We start from the raw sequence: 25,464 nt of genomic DNA, 5'->3' as shown, positions 1-25,464 counted from the left end.
CGCGCCTTAACTAAGAAGCGGCCATAGAATAAATAAGAGTTCAGGTAGCTGAGTGACCGGGTTCTCCTGACCCCCATTCACGCCTTAACTACCTTGTTAACAAGTTTCAACGGCTAGAACCAACTGTCTTCGAAGATATTCCTGTTACTGGATAAAAGTTTGTACACTGCACTGGAACAAATAACAATTACACATAATTAAAACCCGAAGATGTTCTTATTGTAAGATGAAAGTCTGTGAACTACACTGTAACAAATAGCTATTGCACATAAGTAGAACGAATATCATCACAAAAAACTCATGCCCCAAAAATCTTGCTTGCAATTTACTGACTTTAAGCAAGAAAATAACATGACCTTTACCAAATGTGGAAAGGAAACAAAGAAACAACTTCAACGAATGTTTTAATCTTTTGGGATTAGTTACACTTGCTCATCTTAGGAGAGCAGTTTTGATCAAGACCTCTACATAAGGGTCTCACACATTCACAGTCTTACTATCTACTTAACATACTGGTGTGAACAATTTTTGATTCAAGCCTAATACTTAGTTCAGAATGATTGCTTTTTGGTAGCTGAGTAGATGAACAATTTAATATCTGCATGCCTAAGTAAATATATTAGGTAAAGTGAGTACAAAGTAAGTCAGTTTGAGGTGAACAACTGCCTAGATATATAAAATTATATATCCTGAAAACCATTAGGCAGAAAAATTAAAAAACAGTCAAGCATACTGAATTTGCGCTGTTTCCATTAACAAGAATAGTATAAAAGTTACAATGATTTTCAAGCACTTCAAGCATTTGCAATTTTTTTTTTTATGAATCGGATAACTTAATTGCTATAAACTTTTCTCATTTCCAGAATCTATCCATATCCAAGGTGTAAGCAAGGTGTCATGAGGACTGATTTGCTAGTTAGGTAAAAATTTTTTTATCTCTGTTCTTGCTATAACTGGCTCCTCCTGACAGACAGTCAGCCGATTTATTTGCTACCTCCACCTCGCATTAGAGCTTTTGCAATGGTAGTATCTGGTAAAACTATCATGCCCACGCGGGAGGAAAGAAAGTTAAATGGACAGAAAAAGACTGAAAATAAATTAGTACACAACCCAATGCTTAACGATAATAAAAATAAAGGCTCCCCTCCTCTTAGAAGTAGCCTAGTGTATGAATAAATAACGCCTTGGTAGAAGTTACCATAACAAGGTTAGATTGTTATAATTACCTTTAAAACTGTGTAAATACTGACCGTTGAAGGTACAAGGTATTTAAAAGGCAACCAAACTGATATAATGAATAAATCACGCTCGACAAAGGTCACTCCTATCCTAAGTGAGTTTCGCTGTCTACCAGTTAAAGCAAGAGCAGAATATATAATGTGCATTGGCCTTTGGTACAACAGGGAGTATGAATACTTGGCAGAACTCGTGAATAACTGCACGTGAGAGCATCGATGGATATACGTTGCTGAAGCCAAGTTATAGCGGAGATAATGGAAAAAAAGAGTAAGCATTTAGTGTTTAATAGTAAAATGTCCCATAGAAGCTATGATGTAACGAATCTGTAGGCTTTAAGAACAAACTAAGAATAAATCGGTTCGAAAATCAGTATAACTCTGAAATCAAAAGAACTTGTCCATAACCTTCAATTGGCGAATAAAAATGGATCGGATGAGGCTATGCCTTTATAACGGCTCATAAGTTTTAGTGCAATCAATATACTGTAAATGCTTTGATTGTAAAATCTTGATTTCCTTGGTGTTATAAAGATACAGTTTACTTAAAACTAGAACATATATTGTCTGACATGGTTTTAATATCTAATGCAAACATTCTTGCCTTCTTTCTTGCAAAGGCAAGCCGGGTAAACAAACTGTTGACGGAAGTAACAGTCACAAAATTTTACGCTTTTTGTTGACAACTGTTTTTAGGATGTACATCCACTTTTGTAATTTTGCAGTACAAACCAACGTTTGTAAATTGATCGAGGTAAATTTGGCAACAGAAATACATTGCTAATTTTGCCTTGCCAATGAGATATCGACGTACGTAAATCACAAATAGTTGACATAACGAAGCCCGATAAGATAAGACGGGTCGCAAGTGGAGTCGTGAGCATACCCCATAGAGCGCCGACGAGATCAACACCTCCCTGCGACCATCTGTACCTCAGGATATGTAAGATAACTGTCATTTTACATGTAAATCCTAACAAAATCCCACCTTGTTTAAAACATGAAGGAAGAACAGCTTTTAGGCCGGTTAAAGTTATTCACCATCGGCTGTCGGAGTCTCGGCTGCTCTGTGGATCGTACGATTGCCACCCCCAAAGGCAGGACGTAATTCTTAACATTTTATTACATTTAGCAAATATCTTGACCTGTTTTGGGGGGAAATAAACCGAAAGGTTTAGAGTAGACTGATCATGCAGGTCTGAGCTAGCCTGTCCTTGCTAAATAGGCCACGAGTAAGGCTAGATGCTCAGGCTGGACTACCCTTAGTGAATTAATTTCAGTTTCGGTATTTTATATTTTTGTCTTGTCAATAATAACATTTTTTCTTCCAGCCTGACCTATGTCGATCCCATCGCTCATGTAGCGCAGCCTATAGTTCCCAACGTAGCCTAGCTTAGACTGTCGGTTAAATACAGAAATTCAAACCTTTGTTCATTCGCACGGTGCGTTTTTATTTATCAGTTATGGCTTATCCACAGGTATGTGGTGGTACCTACATGTTGCAAAATGACATATACCCCTTCGGTTAAGCGGTCGTTGAATGTAGCCTATGCACCTCTTGTCAGTACGGTATTGGGACGGATGGTTGGCAGTTCCAGTCTGGCCATGAAATCTATGCGATGGGTGCTCCCTCATTTATTACATGATTATGAAATAATTTTTAAGGAAAAATATGGGTAATCCTGCAGTTTGGGGGTCCAAGTTCGCTGCGTTACGTAAAGTCAAGCTCAGTGCTCAGATTTATCAAGTACTTATTGAATCGTGGAAAACTGAAAAAATGAGCAGTTTATCGGCTTACAGAAGCAGAGATTCCAAAAAAAAAGTTAGGGAATAAAGGGGAACGTAAATAAACAAAAACATGTCTCGAGGATACGGATCCATAGAATTTTGAGAAAATCATAAATCTCTGCGTCAGTAAGCAGATAGGCTGCTAATTTTTCCAGATTTATCAAAAAGTGGCTGCTGAGGAGCAAGATCCCATGCCAGGCTCCTACCTGGTTCCTGGTTCCTAAGCGCTCGCTCCACAAGCACGGTTGCGGGCACACTACACTATGTGCGTGCGGTGCAGAGCTTTATTCCCGTTGTATTTTATACAATCTCTGCTTCTGTACGCAGATAAACTACTAATTTTTTTAGCGAATATACTTCTGTTTGCAGATCTCTCTAAAGAAGGAATTGAAAATGGGTAAGAAACCTTAAACAAACACACACAAGTGGGCAGTGAATTTGGGCCCATAAATTGTAGGATTACCAAGATATGAATATTTTTTGAGTTTTCATGGTGGCTTGTCTTGACGTTAAGTGCCCTCAGTGTAAAGAACAATGTATGTACAGATGTTAGACAACTGTGGTGATATAGAAATTGTAGTGTTATCCCAAAGAAAATAAAACATTACTCTTGTGGATTTTGCACAAGTGATTTCAAGTGATTTTTTCTATACTGTGGATAATCTGTAACTCTAGCACATTTTGTGATATATTAATTCTTGGGTGATGGATAGGACACACCGTATTGTAATTGAAACGCCAGGTATGTTGAGTTCCCTGAGTGTTGAATGGAAACGTTTTTGTGGTGAAGTGACCCTGGATTGGTTTGGAAATCAGGACTCAGTGGTGATGGTGTTATTGTAGAAATAAACAAAATGTGGCAGGATACTTGCCTAAATCTTGTTATTTGTTGGTATTGAATATACCACCAGAAATTTCTTTATTTCTTGATTGGGTTCACATCATGCCATTGGCCTAATCACTTAAAAAATTCTGTGGCATAATGTAAAGGAATGGGTGAAGCAGCTATGGATTCATGCCAGATATTTAAAACAGTACCTAAATCTCTTATTTATTTTTTGAATGTGCCTGGGAGAATAGCCTTCATAATTATTTTTCGTAACGGCAACACATCTGTATCCTCCATAGTGTTAGTCCTTCAAGGGTGGTAAGATTTCATTCTTTACTGTTAACTGAGCCTGATATTGAAGCTGATGGGGCTGCTGTCTGTACCACCTCCAAGTAGGGGAAGGTTATAGGATATATTAAAAGGGGAGGCAGTCACATAAGACCTGGCACCCTAGGTCAAGTTAGGTGGTGGTCCAGGGGTATGGTGCATCATTCAGTATTTGATAAGGTTGGGGAAGGTTAGGTTAGGATACATCCCTTTGTTTCACTGTTATAATGTATGGTAACCTAGATTGGGTTTACTGGCAGAGCCCAGGAAAGAGAAGCCCCCTCTCTGTCAAATAGAACTTGGCACCATGAGTTAGTTTAAACTAGGGAAGGTTGCACCCCTCTTCTTTTTTCATATTTGTTTAACCTCCACAAAATAAAAAAAGTCAGGTTCCCACCAGGGTCCCTAATTATTGTTACACATACTGTAGAGGTTGCAGGTTGACTCAGCATGTTGTATAAAGCTGAATGTCAAATTCATCAGAATTACTTGAGATTATTGGGATGAATAGCAACTACTGTTAAAACAAAGATAGCCATATCTTTGTGCTGGTGCAGTCGGCTTTCAAAATGAAGTTGAAGGTTACATGGCTGACCTGGATGACTGTCTAGGTAACCTATTCTACATCAGGTGTACCCCTGAATGGTTTAGTTGCTCATCAGAATTTTTCATGCTGCCATTCTATGTGGTATTTTTGCTTTGTTTGCTAAGGATGTCTTCAACTGATAGTGGGAACAAAAACATCAGAATTTTCATGAACGATTTCTGTGTCAACAAATTATATTTAATAGATTCGAATATGCACAGAGTTTGTGTTCGTTTTAGGGGTCAGGAGTGTTATGTCAGCTGTATATGTGAAGAGTGTAGGGAGTGGTCAGATGAATTCATGAATGAATTCCTTAAAAACAGGAAGAGGGAAGAGTCGGGTAATTGAGGAACAATTAAGCTGAACAGGGCTTAGGCCCTATATTGCTCTTCCTTCTTCATCACCAGTTCCTCCTCCTCCTAATTACCTTCCTCTGTCTGCTACACTCTGATTGCCTCTCCCTTTGCCTAAACCTGAGCCTACAAACTCAGCTCCATCTTGTGCTTCCTCTTTGGTTCAGGAAAAGTGTATTAGTTAATTCTAGATTCTGTTAAGGTTTGACCAAATTTTGGGAAAGCAATCCATGTCCCCCCATAGTGTGCCCTCCTTTTCACAATTTCCCTTGAGGGGGAAGGTGTCAGCGGCCTTGCTCGTCTATAGCCTGAGCTTAGTACGTACTGTCCTGTAACAGTTGGAAGAGTCTGTTGCTAGGGAACCAGGTCAGGGATGAAGTTGTTCTGTTCCCTCCAACACCTTCCTCTCTATAATTTTGTTCTGTTCGGTATTAGCCTCTCTAGTTAATGTTTGTTTTGAGAAGCATGTATTGTTGCACCATTTGAGAAGCGTATGTTGTTGCACCATTTATCAGTATCACCTTTTTTCATTCTTTAATAATACTGGAATTAGCTTAATTTTAGCACCAAATTTTAAGAGAGGATGAGAATACTAGTAGTGTTAAGACTTCTTCTGTTATTGGTTCCATTCCCAGTGATAACTTTGTTTAATCTGCTCTTGGGTCTCTCTTCTGTTAATGTATCTGTCTCATTCTATGCCTTCCAGTCCTTTTCCCCATTGTAATGTACTCCTTAGACATGTATGGTCTGTATCTATAGCGGTTGGTGGCCCATTTTCTTCTGGTGCTTCTAATATTCGTTTTTGGTTCCTGATTCATTAGAAGGTACCTCAATTGAGTCTAAGCTAGATGCCATACTGGCAGCTTTATTGACTGTTACCTTACCTTTTCTTGCTGGTATTTGGTCTCGCGAGGCTGTCGTGTCAGGTACCCATGACCAACCACTTCCTCCCTGCTCCCAACCATCCTCCCAGCTGTTCGCTACGCTGAGTGGTGTTACGTTATCGCTTTCTCTGAAGTCTCCTGATTGGTGAGGTGCAACAAGAGGGTATGCTACATGTTGACTTCCCTCCCATGTCTGTGGTTTTGCTTGAGGAGTTGGTTTCTGCAGCTCAGGCTCCTTAGGGCTTGGTGGAAGAGAGGTTGATGCAGAGGAGTTGTCTTTTTCGTTACAGTGACTCGTTTACTGTTCTGCTTCTCTTTACCCTCATTTAGTTGAGTTGTTGTTGTCCTCGAGTACATCAGCAATTGCTAAGTTTGTGAAGAGACCTAAGCTCTCCCCTTCAGTTATGACATGTCTCGAGGAGATATGCCGTGGCAAACGGAGCATTGTTCAAGAACACTAGCAGTACTTGTTTCCTGTCCTTTATGAGGCTGTGCAAGGCTCCCTTGCATGATTCTGGTGCCTTACCGACACTGAAGAATGAGCTCTTGATACTGGCAAGGTTTTTTGGTCCCACTTGATTGAGGTTTTGTCTTTAGTTGAACTTTAGCTTAGAATGATTGCCAACCCCTTGTGCCAGGTTAAAGAGCTTGTGGTGTTGGAAGGGGTTAGAATTTTGGAGGAGTCCTTGGGGTTTTTGACTTGTTAACACCATCTTGGATACTTCTGGGGAGAAATCTCTTGCATTTTCCAGTGCTATGCTAAGAACAAAGAGCAGTTGTGCTCTATCTCGCTTTGCAGGTATTGCATTTAACATAAATATTGGTCTGAACGTATTGGTATGAAAAAACATAAAAAATTACAAATACCATTGAAATTTGTGTCAATATTAACAAAGTTTACCTTCAAAATGGCTCGTCCTTTAATATAATAAGGATGACAATAATAATACTGTACTGTAATGGATAAAATACATTTTTTTAATAAAAATAAATATTGGATGGACTCAAGCTCATAGATTTGATTTTAATTTTGATAATTATGATACATGGTAGGAAGACTGTTCATGTTATTGTAAATTGTTTTTCCAATACTGTTTTTATTACTACTAATAGTAATAGTCTATTCATTATGATTATAATATGCAGTACCTGAATATGTACAGTAATATAGTGATGATGGTGAGAATCTGCAAAGCTATGGAAGCATTTTAGTCATGAGGGAGAAGTGTGCAAAGGTGGTTGCGTAGTTGGAGCGTGGCATTGTGTGCATTATTAGATATTGATGTTATTGAATGTCATTGGTAGTGGAGATGAGATTTAGGAAAATCAATAGCCACTGGCAGGAGTCTAGTACGGTATATATCTTGCGTTGAATTTCTCCTGTTTTTTCTTGGGTACTCAATAACTACTTGATTTAGTTTCTTGTTTGCCTCATAAGCTTATCTGAATTATGACATACTGTAGGTGTTTTGGATTGCTGCAGTTAAATACAATGTTTTGTCTCTGGTGACGAAACAGAACTGAATATATTGGAAAAGTCATGTACAAATTAATTAAATCCTGTAAATGGAGGTTGTAGGCTTCAGTTTCCTTATAATCAGAAAAAGTGAAGGAAAAGTCATTTAGCAGTTTAAATCAGAAGTTAATAAGTAAAGGTAGTCTTTGAGAATGAAATATGTGAGAGATACAAATGAGAAAATTGATTCTAATGTTGCCATGGTTGACTGACACAATGGTTCTTATGATTTTTACCCAATCCAGTATGATATTCCTTCAACACTTGAAATATGATGAAGAGCTGAACGGAGAAATTAAAGATTAAAGGCTTTTGCGATGGGAGCGTAAGTGAAATAGTATGTAGTGCTCTTGTTGCCAACTTCCTTGAAAAAAGTATTGTTGGAATGAAGAGCTTGTCATTTCCTCTCATCATCTTTGAAGCTTATTATTAGATTGATAAATAGTTTTGGATTGCTTTAATGTATTTTTGTTGCAATAAAGAATATAAAGTTGTGTCTTTTATATATGAGTGTTGTTTGGTCATTGAATTTATGAAGGATGGTATCTGGATTGCTTTAATGTATTTTTGTTGCTACAAAGAATATAAAGTTGTGTCTTTTATATATGAGTGTTGTTTGGTCATTGAAGCTTGTTAAAAAAGCAGTTGGAGGTGGAAGCTGGGGGCCAGGGTGAATGGGGAGTGCCACCAATCACTTTGCTGCAGTACACCCTAAATTTTTCCTTGAAGGCTGTCAAGAGAACATATCTCTGCTCTGCAGTCATTTCGTTAACTTTTGGTTGTTACATGTTGATTTTTATTACTCTGGTTATACAGTGTGTAGTTGTTCTGAGTTGCATGTATGTTTGGCAAGTTCATGTACCCTCCTTCCTCATGAAGTTGATCCTCACCAATTTTTTGCTCTGTCCCTTGACTGCAATTGCACCAAGGATATGCCTTTGTAAGGAGGGTTAAGGATGGTCATTGCCCCCTTGGAGGAAATTCAGAAAGACAAAACTCTCTGGAACTTTAAGAAATGTTTTATCAGAGAAGCCTAATTATGTGGCAGGAGACAGATCTTTTGACGGTATTGGCATAAATTACATATTTAACAATAATGATAACATGTTGATGGAAAATGCCTTATTTCCTGTTGTAAAAGAAGAATAAAGAATATGCCTTGCTTGTCAATTAGTGCGTTTAGAACAATATGTTACAGATTTGGACCCTGTATTTTTGAGACTAGCCCTGTATACGTAATTCATGTTCTTGTGTACTGTATAGATATGGATAATATAGTATGTTCTTATATGAATAAATAAAAACTAACCCTTTATGTCAATCCAAAAGAATTAAGAATATTGACTTGGTGGATTATGTAATGAAAATAGTTGAGTTTGATTATCAATAAGCATGAATTATTTAGGTGTTATAGAAGAGCCAAGATAGCTTCTAGCCTTGTCCTTCACCAGACAAGTTGCAGTCATGCATTGTTTAAAAAGCTAGTAGGTCACAATTGATTTTTTACATGTTTTCAGGTATGGGTGCAGGAACTTGAGTCAGATTACGTGTAACAGGGTTTATATTGTTAGAGCAGTCTCTACTGATATCAAACAGGAACTGACTCTACTTACTTTCTTGAAACTTTCCTCATAAGAAAGCAGACTCCTGCAAAATAATCAGTAGTTTCAGTTTTCATGTAACTTACTTTGTCATGTCATATTTACTACTTTGATTATCTAGAATAAATGTTGACCATTAGACTTGTGTGTGTTCATATTTGGATTAGAGTTTATTATTGAGTGTTTGTTGTGTTTTACTGTTTTGTTTTTGTGCCACATATGGCAGGTGCAGAAATATTAGAACTTCTTCAGGTGATAGGAAGTGTGATAAGAAAATCCAATGAAAATATTCGATAAATCAGGAGTAATACCCCAGAAAAATGAAATTGGCACCACTAAAATGAGTTATTATCCCACCTAGTGATTTTCAAGGATATGTTGGAGGTAGGCTATTGAATAATTTGTGTAAGGGGTGTCGTAGTGACGTCACTAGCTGAATGGTAGGCATTGATTACTGGTGAAGTAGAATAAGTAACAAGGTTTTGGTGCATTTGTGGTCTACCTTTCCTGGTGTAAAGTACTAACAGGGTTTAGGCTGATACTGTGTGCTTTCTCATAAGTGTTCCAAGTGGGTAAGATACGCTGTTAATATGCTTATTTATGTGTTTCACAAGAGTAATAACTGTGGAATTGTTAGTGCCTTTTGGTAATGTCATTGAAGGGATTTGAAAAGGAGCTGATGCCCAGTAGTTGCGTTAACAGTAGTCATATGAACATTAGTAGATGTTAGGTGCTACACAGTATAGTAGTAACAGAGAGTAGTTTTATAGCGAGCTTATAAATTTTATATTTGTTATTGAAATTTTTGAGAGGTGCCTTATCTTTTATGGGCTCACAAAATATATACAGTACTTAAACTAGTGAAACAATGAGAAACAATAGGTGTGACTTTTACTCACAGGGGAAGTATCTTGTCTCACTTCTCGAACATCTTTTTTTGTGAACTCTTTCTCTGTAGGCAGCCAAGTTTAAGAGTGCTTGTCGAACTACTTTTATTTATTTTTTTTTTTAACCTTGAGTAACCATCAGGTTAGTTGTATGCACTGATCATTGTGGGAATTATTCATCTCTAGTTTAGTAGAGCAGCGTTACTGAATTTTTGAGTCTTTTGATATGCTTGTTGAATTAGAGGTGTGAGGGTCCTACTTTGCCAAGAAGACTTTTGGTCCTGCCTGCTTATCTTGTTCATACTGTACTTTATTCTTTGTTGGTTTTGTTATTTAATAACTATGCTACCACCACAGTTCAGTCACTAGCTGGGTACAGTGTTTGTGCATAGGCAATTAAGGGTAGGAATATTTATTTTTCCATTCGTAATTGCCTGTGAGAGATGTATCCATGTGATATACATTCCTATATTTACTTGTGCTGTGCTGTTCAGTACCACATGGTTGTTAAAATTGAAGTTATCTTTTGGTGAGAAAAGTTTAGTCTTTGTTTTACATAAGTATCCGTAATTAGAGGGAGCTCTGTACTCATCTTGTCTCAGATTTTTAAGTATTTGTAAGTAGCTGCTATGGAGGCCAAGCTTCTTTTTATGTTGCTAATTTTTAGCTGGCACTGAGGCAAGCGGGTTTCTGAGAGACTGTGATCAAGAACCAGGGGTCCTTGAGGCTAACAAAGGGTTATTAAGTTGGATGAAATTTTTGTCAGAAATGTTATAGTTTTGTAAATTTTAGAACTACTGTATACAGGTATCTTGATTCCTTTGTAATACCAGTCTGTCAAAACAAATTGTGTTAAGTTGCATTAACCACTTTCATAAGACATAAGACATACTATTACCCCAGAATACTATGGCTTAAGAAAGAAAGGATTATGACATGAGGATGAAGTTGGAGAAATGATAGGTGTTATCCTCGTTAGCGGTAGTTATGATGTGGTCTGCTGCCACAGTAGGTCCAGTTGAATAAAGAAATGGATTTATTTGTCAGGTCCCTCAAGTAAAAGCTCACAGATGTTTTGGTTGGTTTCCACAAAGCATAATTTAAGATAGCCGTTCATGTTCCTCTTAAAAGATACTGACACAGCTACAGCCTGAACTTCACGAGACACCTTTGTAAATATTTTGTTTGGTAACACTTGGCCTCTTATGGTACAATTTCAGTGCCTTGACTAGGCATAGGCAAGGTCATTAGCAGAACAAGAATCAAATTGGGAAGCATTTTGAGCCTTGGAGGAAGATATGTGTCTTACCAATGAACTCAGGGGGTGAGACAAGCCTGTAATTTCCCAGTTCCCTGAGAGTGGAGTAACACTAGTGATAACATGCAGCCTCCTAGCTCATTTCACCAAGCTCAGTGCCAGTAGGAACACCATCTTAAGAGGTAGGCTCCTTAGGGATGCTTTACTAATGTTCAAATGGTGGAGTACACAAATACTACAGTACTGATGATAATTCCCAACGCTGAGGCTTTAGATGTCTAGGAGGAACCTCCCTTTTGAAGCTCCTTTTCAAGCAATTCATGCTCATGAGTTGGGGTGAAGAAGGAAAGTAAAATCCTCTACCTTAAAAAACCGGGGATAAGGCAGACTTGTTATTTTGGTGGGTAACTTAAATTGCCTGAAAATCGGCAGCAAATATCTCTCTCTCTCTCTCTCTCTCTCTCTCTCTCTCTCTCTCTCTCTCTCTCTCTCTCTCTCTCTCTCTCTCTCTCTCTCTCTCTCTCTCTCTCTCTCTTCTCTCCTCTCTCTACAATTGTACTGTACTGGAATCTGAGTGCTTATAAACATTGGCTGATGTATTTAACTTTGTTTTCTATCCACAGATGTTGCTATGGAAGGTCTTGATGAAGAAGACCACTTTCGAGATTTGGAACTTATTAGAGAAAGGTAAGAAGTAGTTCCTTGTGACCTGGAGAAATGTTGTACTTGTGAAGATATACATATATCTGTTTCTTATGGTTTTTACTAAACTTCGCCATGTTCAACAAATTGTTAGTGTCATTTGAGATCCTAGTAAAATGCGTTTACATTATTTTGGGTCAAATATATTTAAAAAAAAAAGATTCTCAAAGGTTCTTGAAAATTCCAGATGTAGTGCCCTGAACAGGAGTAAAAGTATTGGAAAGGGAAACAACTTGGAAGAAGCAACAAAGAAGCCTGCTCCTGTCTGCACTCTGAAGGACCACACCAACGATGTCACTTGCGTTGATTTTGCTGGAAGATCACTTCTGGCTACTGGGTCATCGTAAGTGTTTTCATTTTCATTTGCCCTTTGAAAATTTAAATGGTTTTAGAGGGTAGAGGTTTAGTGTACTCTACATGCATTTTGTATAGCTATGAATAAAAACTAGCCAATTTAAGATCTACATTTTGTATATCAAGATAATCAGTGAAAAGAAAATAATCATGTACAAGGCAGTTTTTGCTTATCGATGGTGTCAGTTAATGGCATTCCAGTTTTACAGCGCTTGGCTAACGACATTGTTAACCAGATTTTCGGCAACGGTAAGCGATTTTCGGCGTCGGTAAGCAGTTTATTGGCATTGGTAAGTGGTTTATCAGTGTTGGTAAGCAGTTTATCGGTGCCAATAAACGGTTAACAGTGCCGATAAGTGGGTAATGGCACCAATAAGCGGTTTAGTGACGCTTATTATGTCGTAAGCACCATTTATTACCATAATTATCGACGATTTTCAGTTAGTGGCGCTCAGCCGGGAACGGAACCCCCGCCGTTAACCGGGGACTGCCAAATCGTTCCCTCTTTCATATACAGTAGATTAACAGAGTGCAAATTATATCCAATATGACTCGTATAGCCTCCAAATGTGTAAATGATTGCTATGAAATAGATTTTCTGACTATTAAAATGTAGTCAGATATCCTGAAGTCAATATGGAATACCAGCTGCATAGCTCTGAGAAAGCCTTGGTGTTTAAATTTAGAGTGGTGAACATGCTTGACAATATCAGAGGGTAACTATCATTGTCCAGTGATTCAAGTGCACTGATTCAAGCGCAGACATTCCCCGTGCCACTGACTCACCTCTGTATTCAGGTGAACCTCATTTACGAAACACAACATTGCAGCATTGTGTAACACCCCTGATTTCATTCATATTTTCCTTTTTTTTTTTTTTTTTTTTTTACCATTTTGAGGGAGATGTGTATTACGATTATATTTCAGGGGATAATATCACATTTCCTTTTGATCATCAGCAGAACGTATTTTGGTTTGATAAAATGACCATTGTAAAATAAATGAAGATGAAAAGAACCACAGATTAACCACCTTTTCGAAACCATTGCCAACCAATAAGCTTCAAGGAATGGTCGTGATGTAATCAGTGTGCGGCGTTTAGTTGCAAAGCAGGGTGGATTTTGCTACTGTATAGTAATTCACATCATAGGTAAAGACTGCTGAAAGATAAAAGAAGCAAAGAGGTTAGCTGCCTTACAACATATGAACTTAAGACTTGGTGGCAAAATTTCTTTTAATGAGAAAACAATTGGCCTTATGTCAGATATGGTACAGGCAGTCCCTGGTTAACGGCAGGCTCGGTTAACAGCGATCCGGTTTTATGGCGCTTGTCTAGCGACGAAAATCGGCAGTTTTCGGCGCCGAAAATCGCCGATTTCTGCTTATCGGTGCCGATAATTGGGTATTGGCGCCAATACATGCCTAACAGAGGCGCCGATAACCGAAAATCTGTGCTTTTCGGCGCTGATAATCCCCGAAAATCGCCGAAAAAGCCCCGAAATCCCTGATTTTCGGTTAGCAGAGATTTTCGGTTATCATCACACCCTCAGAAACGGAACCCCGCCGATAACCGGGGACTGCCTGTACTTGTTTGCATTTGTGACTTGAAGGATAACCTTAACCAAGCATTTGGTAGGAAACTGTGACTATGGCTTAATATGCCACATATTCTGCTTCCTGAGAGACCCTAGAACTTCAGGAGAAATCATTATATCTTTTAAAAAACAAGGGTCTGTTTGTTCAAGGCAAGACCGACTGTTTGCTAAGGGTCCTTGATGATCCAGCTTTCCTTGATGAGGAAGAAAAAGGTTCTGCTGTGCATGTTTTAAGGGTTATATTCAGACATCAGGGCTGTTTTTCATAGAATTTTTGTAGCATAGATTGGATTTGAAGTCTTGACAAGCTGTGTTGAAAGGTTCTGCCTGAAGGCAAGTGTCATTAATGGTTATAATGCATTATATAATTTAATGGTAGTCGCTTAGAAGGCTCTTTCTAAGAAGAGAACTTTCTGGAAGATAAGGACCACTTTACCTTACATGTGATGGAAAGAGGATTATTAAAGAAAGCAAAAAATAAGTGGTGTATGAGCTCAATACAGTACACCTTATTAGATGCTCTTGCTGAGCGCATTTCTATTTTCTCTCTTGAGGGTATAGTTGTAAATGTAATAGGAAAAAAGAATTAGGTGTGACAAGGATTCAGTCGTCAGTTGAGGCATCCTCTAACACAACACAGTTGGTATGCTAGGATTTTGGATGAACTCACTTTCGGTTAGATTTATACTAGTAACTGTACTTATTTTTTAATTTAAATTTTGGTCAGAAATTTAAATGTGATCAAATTCTGGCCAGAAGGGCATGGATTGATGTTAATATCAGTTTTTTTCTGTATTTCAGTTTTTTAGGGTACTTTTTGAAATGATTGTGCCAGTAAAGTTTATTTCATGGAATGTAAATTACTGTTATTGTAGGGAATATTGTGTATGATTAGAGTTTGTTTCAAGTCAGCTTTTATGTTAGACTACCAGTATTTCAGTTTGTCAGGTGTCAGACAGTATAATTGCAAGTGTAAGATCAACCTTTTATAGAAGGATTTTCTTGATTGCTCACTATTCAGACAAAAAGATTTGCCATTTGTTTTTCATGGGATATTTTTGCATTCTTTGTAAACATATTTTGTATACTTTGTCTCCTCCTTTCTGTGTAACAAGTGTATGATACTTTTTTTTTTTTACAGAGACAAAAGTGTTCGCATTTACAAATGGCAAGTTGGAGATAAATTTCTTGAAGTTAAATATTCTCCTTTGATTGGGCACACGTATGCTGTCAATTCCATAAATTTTTCTCCTTTTGGAACAAAGCTTGCATCAGCATCAACTGATGGATCTACTATCATTTGGGATGTAAAGGTAATATTAGTAAAAGATGTTTGAATATGGTTTCCCCTTTGTTGATTTTATGGCCAATAAAAGTTAAGGGTACATAATTTTGTTGGTGTGTTTGTAACTTAAGAGGCTTTCAGTCAAGTTTTAGAAATAAAAGTAATTACAGTATTTGGGAAGAATCACACCCGCTGTTAAAGATAGCTTATATCTCTGCCCCAGTAGGTGAGTTGGCATTCTTACGAAAGAAGATCACATGGCTGACCTGGATGACTGTCTTGATATATTTGTTCTCCACCAAGTATGTTTTGAATGTTTTAGCTCTTTGCAGAATTCTCCTTGCTGCCAATGTGTATAGACTATCATTGGTATTTCATTATTTTTGCTGTTTGTTGCTTTCATGGCACTGTACAATCATTTTTGAGGTGAAACTTACCCTCCATCATTAGCTTTATCTGCGGCTACTTGGCGCAGGTTTGACAAATGTTAAAATTGAAATAGTTAATGAATGCTCCCAATAGTTTCTTCCCCATCCTTTGTAGGTTGGGGGTCAGGCAGCGATTGTTCTTTCTAAGTATCTTTCTGACATGTGCTCGACTAGTCAATCTCTTATCAATCGCAAGCAACTTTGCCTCCTCAGAAGCATGCCAGCTAAATGCTGGCTGTCTCTGTTAGGTCACATGTTTCCCCTGGCAAATTAGTCCTAGGTGCTTGACTGAGGTTGAGACCATTGCAATTGCACTTGACAATGCAGTGGCACAGAAAGTCACAGCCAGTCCACAAGTTAGTGCCTTGGAACTGAATTCTGTTTCCTCACCTTTATTGGTGGATGACTGCAGAACTTCTGCTTACAGGGAAGTGTCGTGAGTCCCCGAGCCCAGTCCTCTCTCTGTAATCAGACGCCTTGGATGAGGGTTGGGGAATAGTTATGGGGAATCATTTAGCTTCCGGAGTATGATCGTCAGTCAAAAGAAATCTGCAGGTTGACTGCAAGGATTCGTGGGCTATCCAGAAGGGACTGCAGAGCTGGAATGTGCAGTGACCAACAAAGTAGTTTATTTTATCTGACAATGCATTGCCTCTGGTGTATCTAAGTAGCAAAGGGGCACGAAGTCAGAACCTTAGTAGCCAGCCATCACCATGGATTTACTCCTCTGGAAGGAGGAGAAGAACATTGTCCTAATGCCCCAGTTTGTACCCAGTAAATTGTAGGTTCTAGCGGACATGCTAGGTCATCTGGGACAGGTACTCACCCATGAATGGATGTTAGTCCTGACAGTGTGTGAGACAATTTGGAGGGAGTTTGGCCAACCTCCCATTGATCTCTTCACAACGAAGATGAATCATCGTCTCCTATTGTACGTCTAACCAGTAGTTTGGACATGCTAAGACAGTTTTTGTCCAGGTATCTGTTTGGGTTGTTGAAGCTTTATCTTTTACGTAACTTTTGCTCAGTATGATCACCTCATGTCGGTGCCAGCTTAGAGAGTTTTTGGCGCCAGCTTAGAGTTTGTGGCGCCAGCTTAAAGAGTTTGCGGTGCCAGCTTAAAGTGTTTGTGGCACCAGCGGGACTAGAGGGGGAAAAAGTCTTCGAGTTTTTGACTTGCATGCTCAAGATCATTTTTGAAGCTGCAGGCAAATGTTTTTATGCTTATACTAACTTGTTTGTGAAGAAGTGAGAACAGTTATGCTCCCATGTGTCCTCAAAGATTTCTCCTGCATAGGAGATGGCAACTGTTTGGGCTCTCGTTTGGGTTGCCTCCTAAGCCTGACCCTGTTTAAGGTAGTAAGGGACGATATACTGGTACAGAATAATAGAGATTTCTTAGCTAATCTCTCAGTTAGGGGTGAAAAGGCCTGCCTTTCCTCTTCCTTCAGGTTCTCCTTTTAATAGTTGTACCTCTTTCCCACAATCTTGTATACCTTTTAGGGATCTGCTCATCCTCAGGTTCCAGTAGGAGGCCAATTGCAGGCCTTCTGGCATGTTTGGAGAGACTCAGGAGCAGAACCTTGGGTGGATGAGGTACTGAAGGAAAGTTGTGATTTCTTTCGGGATTCCCCTCAGCTGTTGTTGTCTCTTTTTATTTTTTTGCCTCCAAACTACTTTTTCTTATCCTCCTTTTGATTGACCTGATTAGTCCATTCAAGTGCTCAATGATAGCAATGGTTTATTTGATTGGCAACCTGAAAGAAATGTAAGCTCTCTCTCTCTCTCTCTCTCTCTCTCTCTCTCTCCCTCTCTCTCTCTCTCTCCTCTCTCTCTCTCTCTCTCTCTCTCTCTCTCTCTCTCTCTCTCTCTCTCTCTGTTTGCAACTAGTTTGGAAGGTTTACCAAAACTGACACCAAACTTGAGACCTTTATTTGGTTTTGAAAAATTTTATTAATGTTACAAACCTTTTGATCTGGCATCTGTTTTGAATTTCATTCAGAAGATAGCTTTTCATATTGTTTTTTTTATCTTTAAGAAAGGTCAGTGGACTTCATGCATTTTCCAGAAATGTTACTCCTTTTGCTTTTGAATATTTGAGACAGGTCAACATACTTCATGAAATCTCCAGTAATGTTACTCTTAACAAGGATATAAGTTCCAGAAGAGTGTCTGTTGCAGCTGACTTTGTATTAAGGATGCAGACTTCATGTAACCAAAAACCACTGTGAGTGAGGTACCAAAAAACCTTCCTAATCTCTTAATGCTTTTGGACCTAGGGACCTATAGTGGGATGCATAGAGCTACTATTACTCTCCTTTTGTATGATAGCAAAAGTTAAAGTGTCTAGGGCATTCAAGGACATGAATATTGGCTCATTATATGTAATAAGATTTAATATTTTTTCTTGAAATTAGAAAATAGATAAGTAGATATTTTGATGACTTTTTCCTCAAAAGTTAAACTGTCTCTGCATGCCTATTGTATGCCATCTTTTTTTTGTTTATAGACTGGGGATAGGCTGTGCTCCTTGCAGCAAGATAGTGATGCAGCTTTAAGAGTGTGTGCCTTTTCTACAAATTCTGCACTGTTAGCCACAGGAGGTGACGATGATATGGCATCTTTATGGGATGTCTCGACTTTGTCCCTGCTAAGGTATGCTTTTATCAGAGGTTACAATTTAATGTTTAGTGGAACAACTAGTGATAGTTTTATTCATTTGCTTTGGATTGTTGTGTATGTTGCCATAAAAAGTGTTCATAGATTATCAAAATTGAGAAATGGGTTTGGTTTGCTGCATATAGTCAAGTAGCAGACTAAAAGAACTAAATTTTTAACAGCTGTATAATTTTGCTAATGATTTTGCTTGCTTTATTACTGTAGTCAATTCACGGGTCAAAGTATAGCTAATGTTCTAGGTAGAGGCATATTAGACAGATAATTGGGTATTGGCGCTGATACATTACTGACAGGCGCTGATAACCAAAAATCTATGCTTTTTGGCACTGATAAGCCCCAAAAAGAACCGGGGACTGCCTATACTGTGAAAGCAATTTTAGCAGACTCCACATTTTGTCTTTTATTCACATTCTACATCCACACTTCACTTCCATCAGAGTCAGCTCAACAGTCCCCTTAATCATTTTAACTTTTACTCTCAAAGTCCATCTCTTCACTCTCAAGTCTTTTACATAAATCGTGCTGCTTTCCTTGCTTCAGATATCCTATTAATTAATTGCAGTACAGGGTTTTCTTTTTCTAATATCATCTGGCATGAACCAACATACTGATATGAACCAACCACTTCCATTATTCCATATCCTTGGTGCCCATATGTCATCATAAACTTACACTTGCTCACATTCAGCATTTTCCTCATACAAACACCTCCAGACTTTCACCTGGCCTTTGCAATTTCTTTTGACCATCACCCATCAATGCTATATCATCGACAAGCATCAGCCACTTCAAGCTCCATCTTCCATGCCTTTACACCTATATGTGTTCTTTTTCTGACTCCTGACATTACTCCATCCTATAGAATATTAAATAGCCAAAAAGGCAGAGCACAAACTTGTTTCAAACCTGGTTTTGCATAAAACCTCTCCCTCTCTTATCCTCTTATCAGCCACTCATCAAATTGCAATTTTGAGGTGAAACTTACCTTCTGTCATTTAGCTTTCTGCGACCACTTAGTGTGGGTTCAATAAGTGTTAGAATTGAAAGAGTCGTTAACGAAGACTCCGAATAGTTACTCCCCCATCCTACAAAGGGTGGGGGAAAGACAACGAATGTTTCGGTTGCTCATTCTACTCATGTAGATGAGTGCTCTGAAGTGTGATTTGTTTTTCATTGTAATCGAATTGGATCGTCTAGACTGTGGTTTAGTTATTTACCCTCTATCACTGAAACCCTCCCTCCTCCCCTCTTAAGAGATTAATAGTAGAATGAGGATCCAAAACATCTGCTGTCTGGGAGTGTTCGTTAACGATTGTTTCAATTTTAACACTTGTCGAAGCCTCGCCAGGTAGTCACAGAGAAAGCTAAATGATAGAGGTAAGTACCTAAAAAATTGATTTTATCATAAAAATCATTATTTTTACAATGCATAACCTCTGTGCCCTTCACATTGCATCCTGAACAGTTTTGGTTTTTGTTTATCACATGACCATTACTCTTTAAGTACCCTTTTTGCGCACACGCAATAATTTCCAACACTTCATGTCGTCTTTGATAAAAAGAAAGAAAATACCAGTCAGCTTTGTTGGTGAATACCAGTGTCCCAGCATATAAAAGTATCGTTATTTGTGTATTTGTGAATTTTTACAGCTATTGTGAAATCCTTTAGACTATTCACTTTTGTGATTGTTTTTTCTTTTGATATTTTACATAATTAATTTGCAGTATGTATTTTGCTTTGCTTCTGTGCAGTACTGTGATGCTTACCATATTTTTCCTCGCTTTTGAAAGACAATTCTTTCACTCCTCATGGCTGGTAGTTTGCCAGCTAATAATAAGTACTGCAGTGTTCTTTCCTATTTTTTGGGAGAAGAAAGAAAATTGTGCTATTATGTTGCAAGTGTAATGCTATTTTTACATTGATTAATTCATAGTGTATTTTTACTAAGTTTTTGCTCTTTGGGTGTTAAGAAATGCTAACTAATTAGCAAATGTAGAAGCTAGTTAGTTTTTTCTTAAAAGTTATCGGTTTTTTTGGCTCACTGCTAACATTTCTGTTTGCTTTTTATGTTAATAATTATACTGTTTGCTTTTTATGTTTATAATTACCTTGCCTTGTAGGTGCAATCTTGCATGAAATTTTACAGTTTTTCTTAATCTTCTCTGTTATTAGGTATTTATTCAGATGCAATTTTTCCCAAGATTAATAAACCAATACAGGCAGTCCCCAGTTGTCGACAGGGGTTCCGTTCCGACGGCGTGATGGTAAGCGAAAATTGTTGATAACCGAAAATTGGCTATTATTGGCGCCGATAACCAAACATCGCCACCTCTGTTAGATATGTGTCGGTCCCAATATGGGATTATCGGCGCTGATAAGCAGAAATCGGCGCCAAAAATTGCTCATTTTCGTTGCTAGACAAGTGCAGAAAAACCGGATCGCCAATAACCGAGCCTGCCGATAACCGGGGACTGCCTGTATTGGAGTATGTAGTTTAGTTATTGTACTTTGTACTTTTTTTCACTTTTGTGTGCACTTTTTGTGATAGGCTTTTTGATATATACTTTATATATTATAGTGTGTTGCATTTATGTTTTTGCTTTTGTCATTTTTTCTGTTCAGCATAGAGATGATGTAGCACCGGTTTTAATCATTGGTATGGTTAGGCAACCAATTAGTGATAAGCAGTTTTAATGATGGTCATAATTTGATTGGTATACACTTCAACTCTGCAGACGTTATTGAGTTATATAATTTTGTTCAGGAAATATGGTATTGCTTTTGCAAACAAGTATTACAGTGCATATAGTTCATCTGTTAAGCCAAGAGTAATGCTTCTACCAACAAGTATTGCAATGCTTATAGTTCATCTGTTGAGTTAACACACTACTGAAATTATGCAGGAATAACAGGTCAGGTTACTGTGACTGATCATCTTGTTTTGAGAAATGATAGTTCTTCATCTTGCATTATTAATATGGATTTTATATAAAAAATTGATTATCCTACTGGCTCCAGAGCCTCTCTGATCATCTGCTGTGGCCAGGTTGTCACCTTGGCCTGCATCAGGTTCTTTAGCTCTTTCTTATTTCTGATGCTGCTCATGCAAAGCAGAGTTGCTTAAAATGAATTTAGTCAGTATTTAGAGAGCTTTTCTGTAGCACTTGCTATGGAAGAGTATCTGCTCTTCCTTTGCCTCCACCCTTAACGAGACAGTGTGAGCCTGCTCTTGAACCATGGAGATGGTACCTGTTTGTTAGATAAACTGATTCCCAATATGACTGAACTAAAAATTGACAGGCTTAACCAAGTACAGAGCCAGGCTTCATCCAAGTGCTAGATGAGGATAAATATAATGGTAAAGGATCTCTCGTTTAATCTTCATGAACTGCTGTACTGCAGCTTTTGCTAAATAAGGAATGATTCCCTTTGTATTGGGCATGTGAGAAGCCTGGATCTTGCTAGACTCAGAAACAGTAACATGTGATGGTAAAATGGAGAGCATAGCACTATGGTTGAGTCAAGTGCTGTACGTGTCTTGTACGCAGAAGATACATAATCAGAAACAGGCAGTCAGTATGTATTGAAGGGCTTGCAAGTGCAGCCCCCATGGTGGGGTAGTGCCATCAGTACACCTCATGCGGTGCACTGTAGGCATTACTTAAGGTTCTTTGCAGTGTCCCTTCGGCCCTTAGCTGCAACCCCTTTCATTCCTTTTACTGTACCTTGGTTCATATTTGCTTTCTTCCATCTTACTTTCCACCCTCTTCTAACAATTTTTCAGTGCAACTGCGAGGTTTTCCTCTGTTACACCTTTCAAACCTTTAAACTGTCAGTGTCCGTTTCAGTGCTAAATGACCTCATAGGTCCCGGTGCTTGGTCTTTGGCCTAAATTCTATATTCTGTTCTTACAGGTGTAGCACATGCTTTGGGAAATGCGAGCCATAGACGGAACTCATAATATGTCGGTCAAGAACAGCAGTTTTCTGGGGTTGTGAATATCCTGTGTAGTATCATGGTTACTATGGGTTAATGTGAGAACAGCTAACAGGGGATTGGGTACTGTAGAGTAATATCTTAAATATAAAATGCAGAACCAAGGTTCTTACTTGTGTTTCTTTTGCACGTTAGAGGGAAAAATCAGTTGATCGTTCTCCCCTGCTGTTTGATGCAGAGTGCCTCGGTACTCTGCCAATAGGTGCCCTATGATGAGCATTGCGAATTACTCTTAGATGAAATATTCCAAGGGAGATAACAGTTGATTCTTGAGGTTCGTGAAGTGCTACTGAGGCATTTTATGAACGTCTTGATGAGAATGGTCAGAAACAGGGAGTTTCTTATGATCTTGGACCTTTGTGAACGGGGACTTAGTGGCACCAATGCTGGGCGATGGAGCAGTCAGCATGATCTCAGACAAAGCCTAATATGAAGAAACTGAGGTCCCAAGAATGCTAGTAGCACTGCTTTCAAGGCAAACATTGTTATAAGGGAACAGCAGCCAGAACTGGACTTTTGTATGGAGTAGTCAGGCAATACACTTTCTAACGACAAATTTGGCAAGACAATATGACTGAGCTTGCACTTCACTTCTTGTCATGAGGAATGACAGGCACCTCCTCCTCCAGGAAAGATCTAAAACAAAGGTGAGGGGAAAGTGAGTGATCCATCTGCTTGGGAGAGATAAAGAATTTATTGGGCAGATTTTCCATGTCATGCAAAGAGGCAAACAGCAGTCCTGCAATCTCACCTTCCTGGAGGTCTTAAAGGTACAGGTTCAAATCAGTAATCTCAAAGAGGTAGACAAAGCAGATATCAAAGATGCATGCAAGGTTGAAGAGTAAGTCCCTTACCTGAGCTTGTATGGGGGGACTAGTGCTTTTTACTATTACATTGTTGCTATTGAGACTGTGAGCCAGTCTTTGTATCTCTCACAAGTCAGATCTAGACTGTGAACTTGACCCCTACAGATACTACAAAATAAATGAGGTTTTGTCTCTCTAGCTAGAGATATAATTCCAACATTGTCTATGAATGGTGCAATAATAATTAGTAAGAGCCTTGTCTAATCTAACCACTCATAATCAAATAGAAACAAACTAAAGGGGACCTGAGTAAACTGAATAAGGTAAGATATAAAAGTTTTATTGCCACAAAATGAAGCATGAAAAAATAACTACAAGCAAGTTATGAAGTACAGGGATTAATGTCAGTACAGTAGTCAAAGAATACAGACTGCAACTGTTATTAAATAATAAAGAAAAAATACTAATACTGGAAAGCGCAACTGTTATGCACTACGAGGAACATAGTGGGACAGAAATGATAATAATTTGCACATGTGATGGTTTATTTGCACAAATAAATACATACTGCATTGCAATGCAGCAATCTATCTCTCTCTCTATAATTCATGTCTTACTATGTCTAGGCAAGCTGCACCTTCGTGGTTACTCACACAAACTCACACCAAACACGAGTTGCTCAACACATTTCACATCTCTCACAAGAGATCACACAAACACACAGCACTTCAACCTTTTACTTCTAGAAGATGTTGTATCATTACTGTAACACAAAACGATCTATCTTCCTACAAAAATCACAGTACAGGCATCAGAAACTTGTGAACTGACAACACCGAGATCCCACTGTCTTCAGTCATCACTTTTTCTCTGACTTCTTTCTTATGTTGTCATCACAAATTTCCAAAACAGTGCCAGAGTGCCCTCTCAACCTTAACTTTCTGCGATCTGTAATTCTGTTCCATCTTCCTTACTACTGTACAAGATAATGTTACAATATTTTTACAAAGTTATTCACTAGAAAATATACTCAAGTAATGTCACATGTTACTTCAAAATATTTGTCTTTCCCTATTTCTAAGACAAAGACAGGTTAATAGACTTCAATTAACACACTTAAGAAAAACAAAATGTGAGTGACCTGGCTAACTGACAAGTGAAGATGAAGCTCAGTGAAACTATACCTAAGGGAAAACTGTTCAAATAGCTACCTAATGGTACTAAAGTGGATTCAGTATGACAATCTGATATTGGTACATATACTGAGCTTGATTCATAAAAATTAAGAAAATAGGTGAACTGAATGGCTGTACAAGCAAAAGTGACACTTACAGTAACCACCAGAATCAGTAAAGCACTTGGATAATCAGCAGTCATTCTTGGTACAATTTAAGGAATTCAGATTTATAGAATATTGCCAGTAGTACTGCAGTTGGAAAAGGGTAAATGTAAGCAGAAGCGACAAGAAAAAAAGGGTTAAGAAGATGAAAAAGAGTGTGATCTGAGAAAATTCTTTGGAAGCAAAGCAAAAATGTTTGTTCAGAATTGTCATCACACTTGAATGTCTATTTCCTGCTGGCAGAGGGATTTGGGAGCTCAGATGTTCAGGTTACAAAGCAGGATTCTTTTTCTGTTGAGTGTATCTGGAAAGGAGCATGGCATACCTAAAGGCATTTATTGTACAAATTGATAATTTTTTGGTGCAAAAACAAATTGTTCCACATAAAATTCTCAACTGAAGCTTTGAAGCTCGGTATGATATGAATTCTCGCAGCAACAAAATATGACAATAAAATGAAAACATTTCTTGGTTTTTTGTGTGTAAAAAAAAAAAATTTTTTTCTCAACACTTCACCCAAGAATATTCTTAGGTAGTGCCAGGTATCTCTGCTTGTAACTGGTAACACCTAACATTATAATTATCATTAATTAGTACAACACGTCCACATAGTCAGATTTATAGAATTATCTGGTTCACCCAAAGGATTTGTTCTTAAATGAGGTAGAAATTGCAGCAAGATAGAGTTGAAGAAGTTCAGTGGCTTGGCGGCTAGAGGCCAGAGGGAACAGATGAAAAGTAAACAGCAGGAATTGGTGGGGTAGGGCTGAGGGGATACTGCAAAGATCATCTTTAATAATAACAATAAGTAGAGAAACCTAGAATAATAATTAGGCAGAGTATGTGTAGGTTTATACCTGCAAGCATTGAAACTCAAAACTCATGACTGGAAGACCATTTTACAGAGGCTTTGACACACTTCAAGGTTTGAAAACTGTAGTTACATTGTCACCACCTGATTTAAGGAAACAAAATGCGGCACTTGAAACCTAGTTGATAAACAGTTTTTATTTAT

General features: G+C 38.2%; 1 protein-coding gene across 4 annotated transcripts in view; it reads left to right on the top strand.

The window, feature by feature from the left end:
- Positions 1-1,335: 1,335 nt before the first annotated feature.
- LOC136848825 (WD repeat, SAM and U-box domain-containing protein 1-like) overlaps positions 1,336-25,464 on the top strand; it is a 55,442-nt gene continuing 31,313 nt past the window's right edge. Inside the window, exons 1-5 of one of the 4 annotated variants that reach the window (XM_067121565.1) lie at positions 1,336-1,506; positions 11,888-11,951; positions 12,154-12,309; positions 15,057-15,228; positions 18,138-18,283. In XM_067121565.1, the coding sequence (XP_066977666.1) occupies positions 1,494-1,506; positions 11,888-11,951; positions 12,154-12,309; positions 15,057-15,228; positions 18,138-18,283 (551 nt within the window). In that variant the 5' untranslated portion in view covers positions 1,336-1,493. Of the gene's footprint in view, positions 1,507-2,045; positions 2,179-11,887; positions 11,952-12,153; positions 12,310-15,056; positions 15,229-18,137; positions 18,284-25,464 lie in introns of those variants that run through there. The other 3 variants (XM_067121563.1, XM_067121562.1, XM_067121564.1) reach the window with 3 other exon arrangements.

Source organism: Macrobrachium rosenbergii, chromosome 19, assembly GCF_040412425.1.
Source record: "Macrobrachium rosenbergii isolate ZJJX-2024 chromosome 19, ASM4041242v1, whole genome shotgun sequence".
NCBI lineage: Eukaryota > Metazoa > Arthropoda > Malacostraca > Decapoda > Palaemonidae > Macrobrachium > Macrobrachium rosenbergii.
Note: the sequence above shows the minus strand (reverse complement) of the source record. Positions and strands in the feature narration are given on the sequence as shown.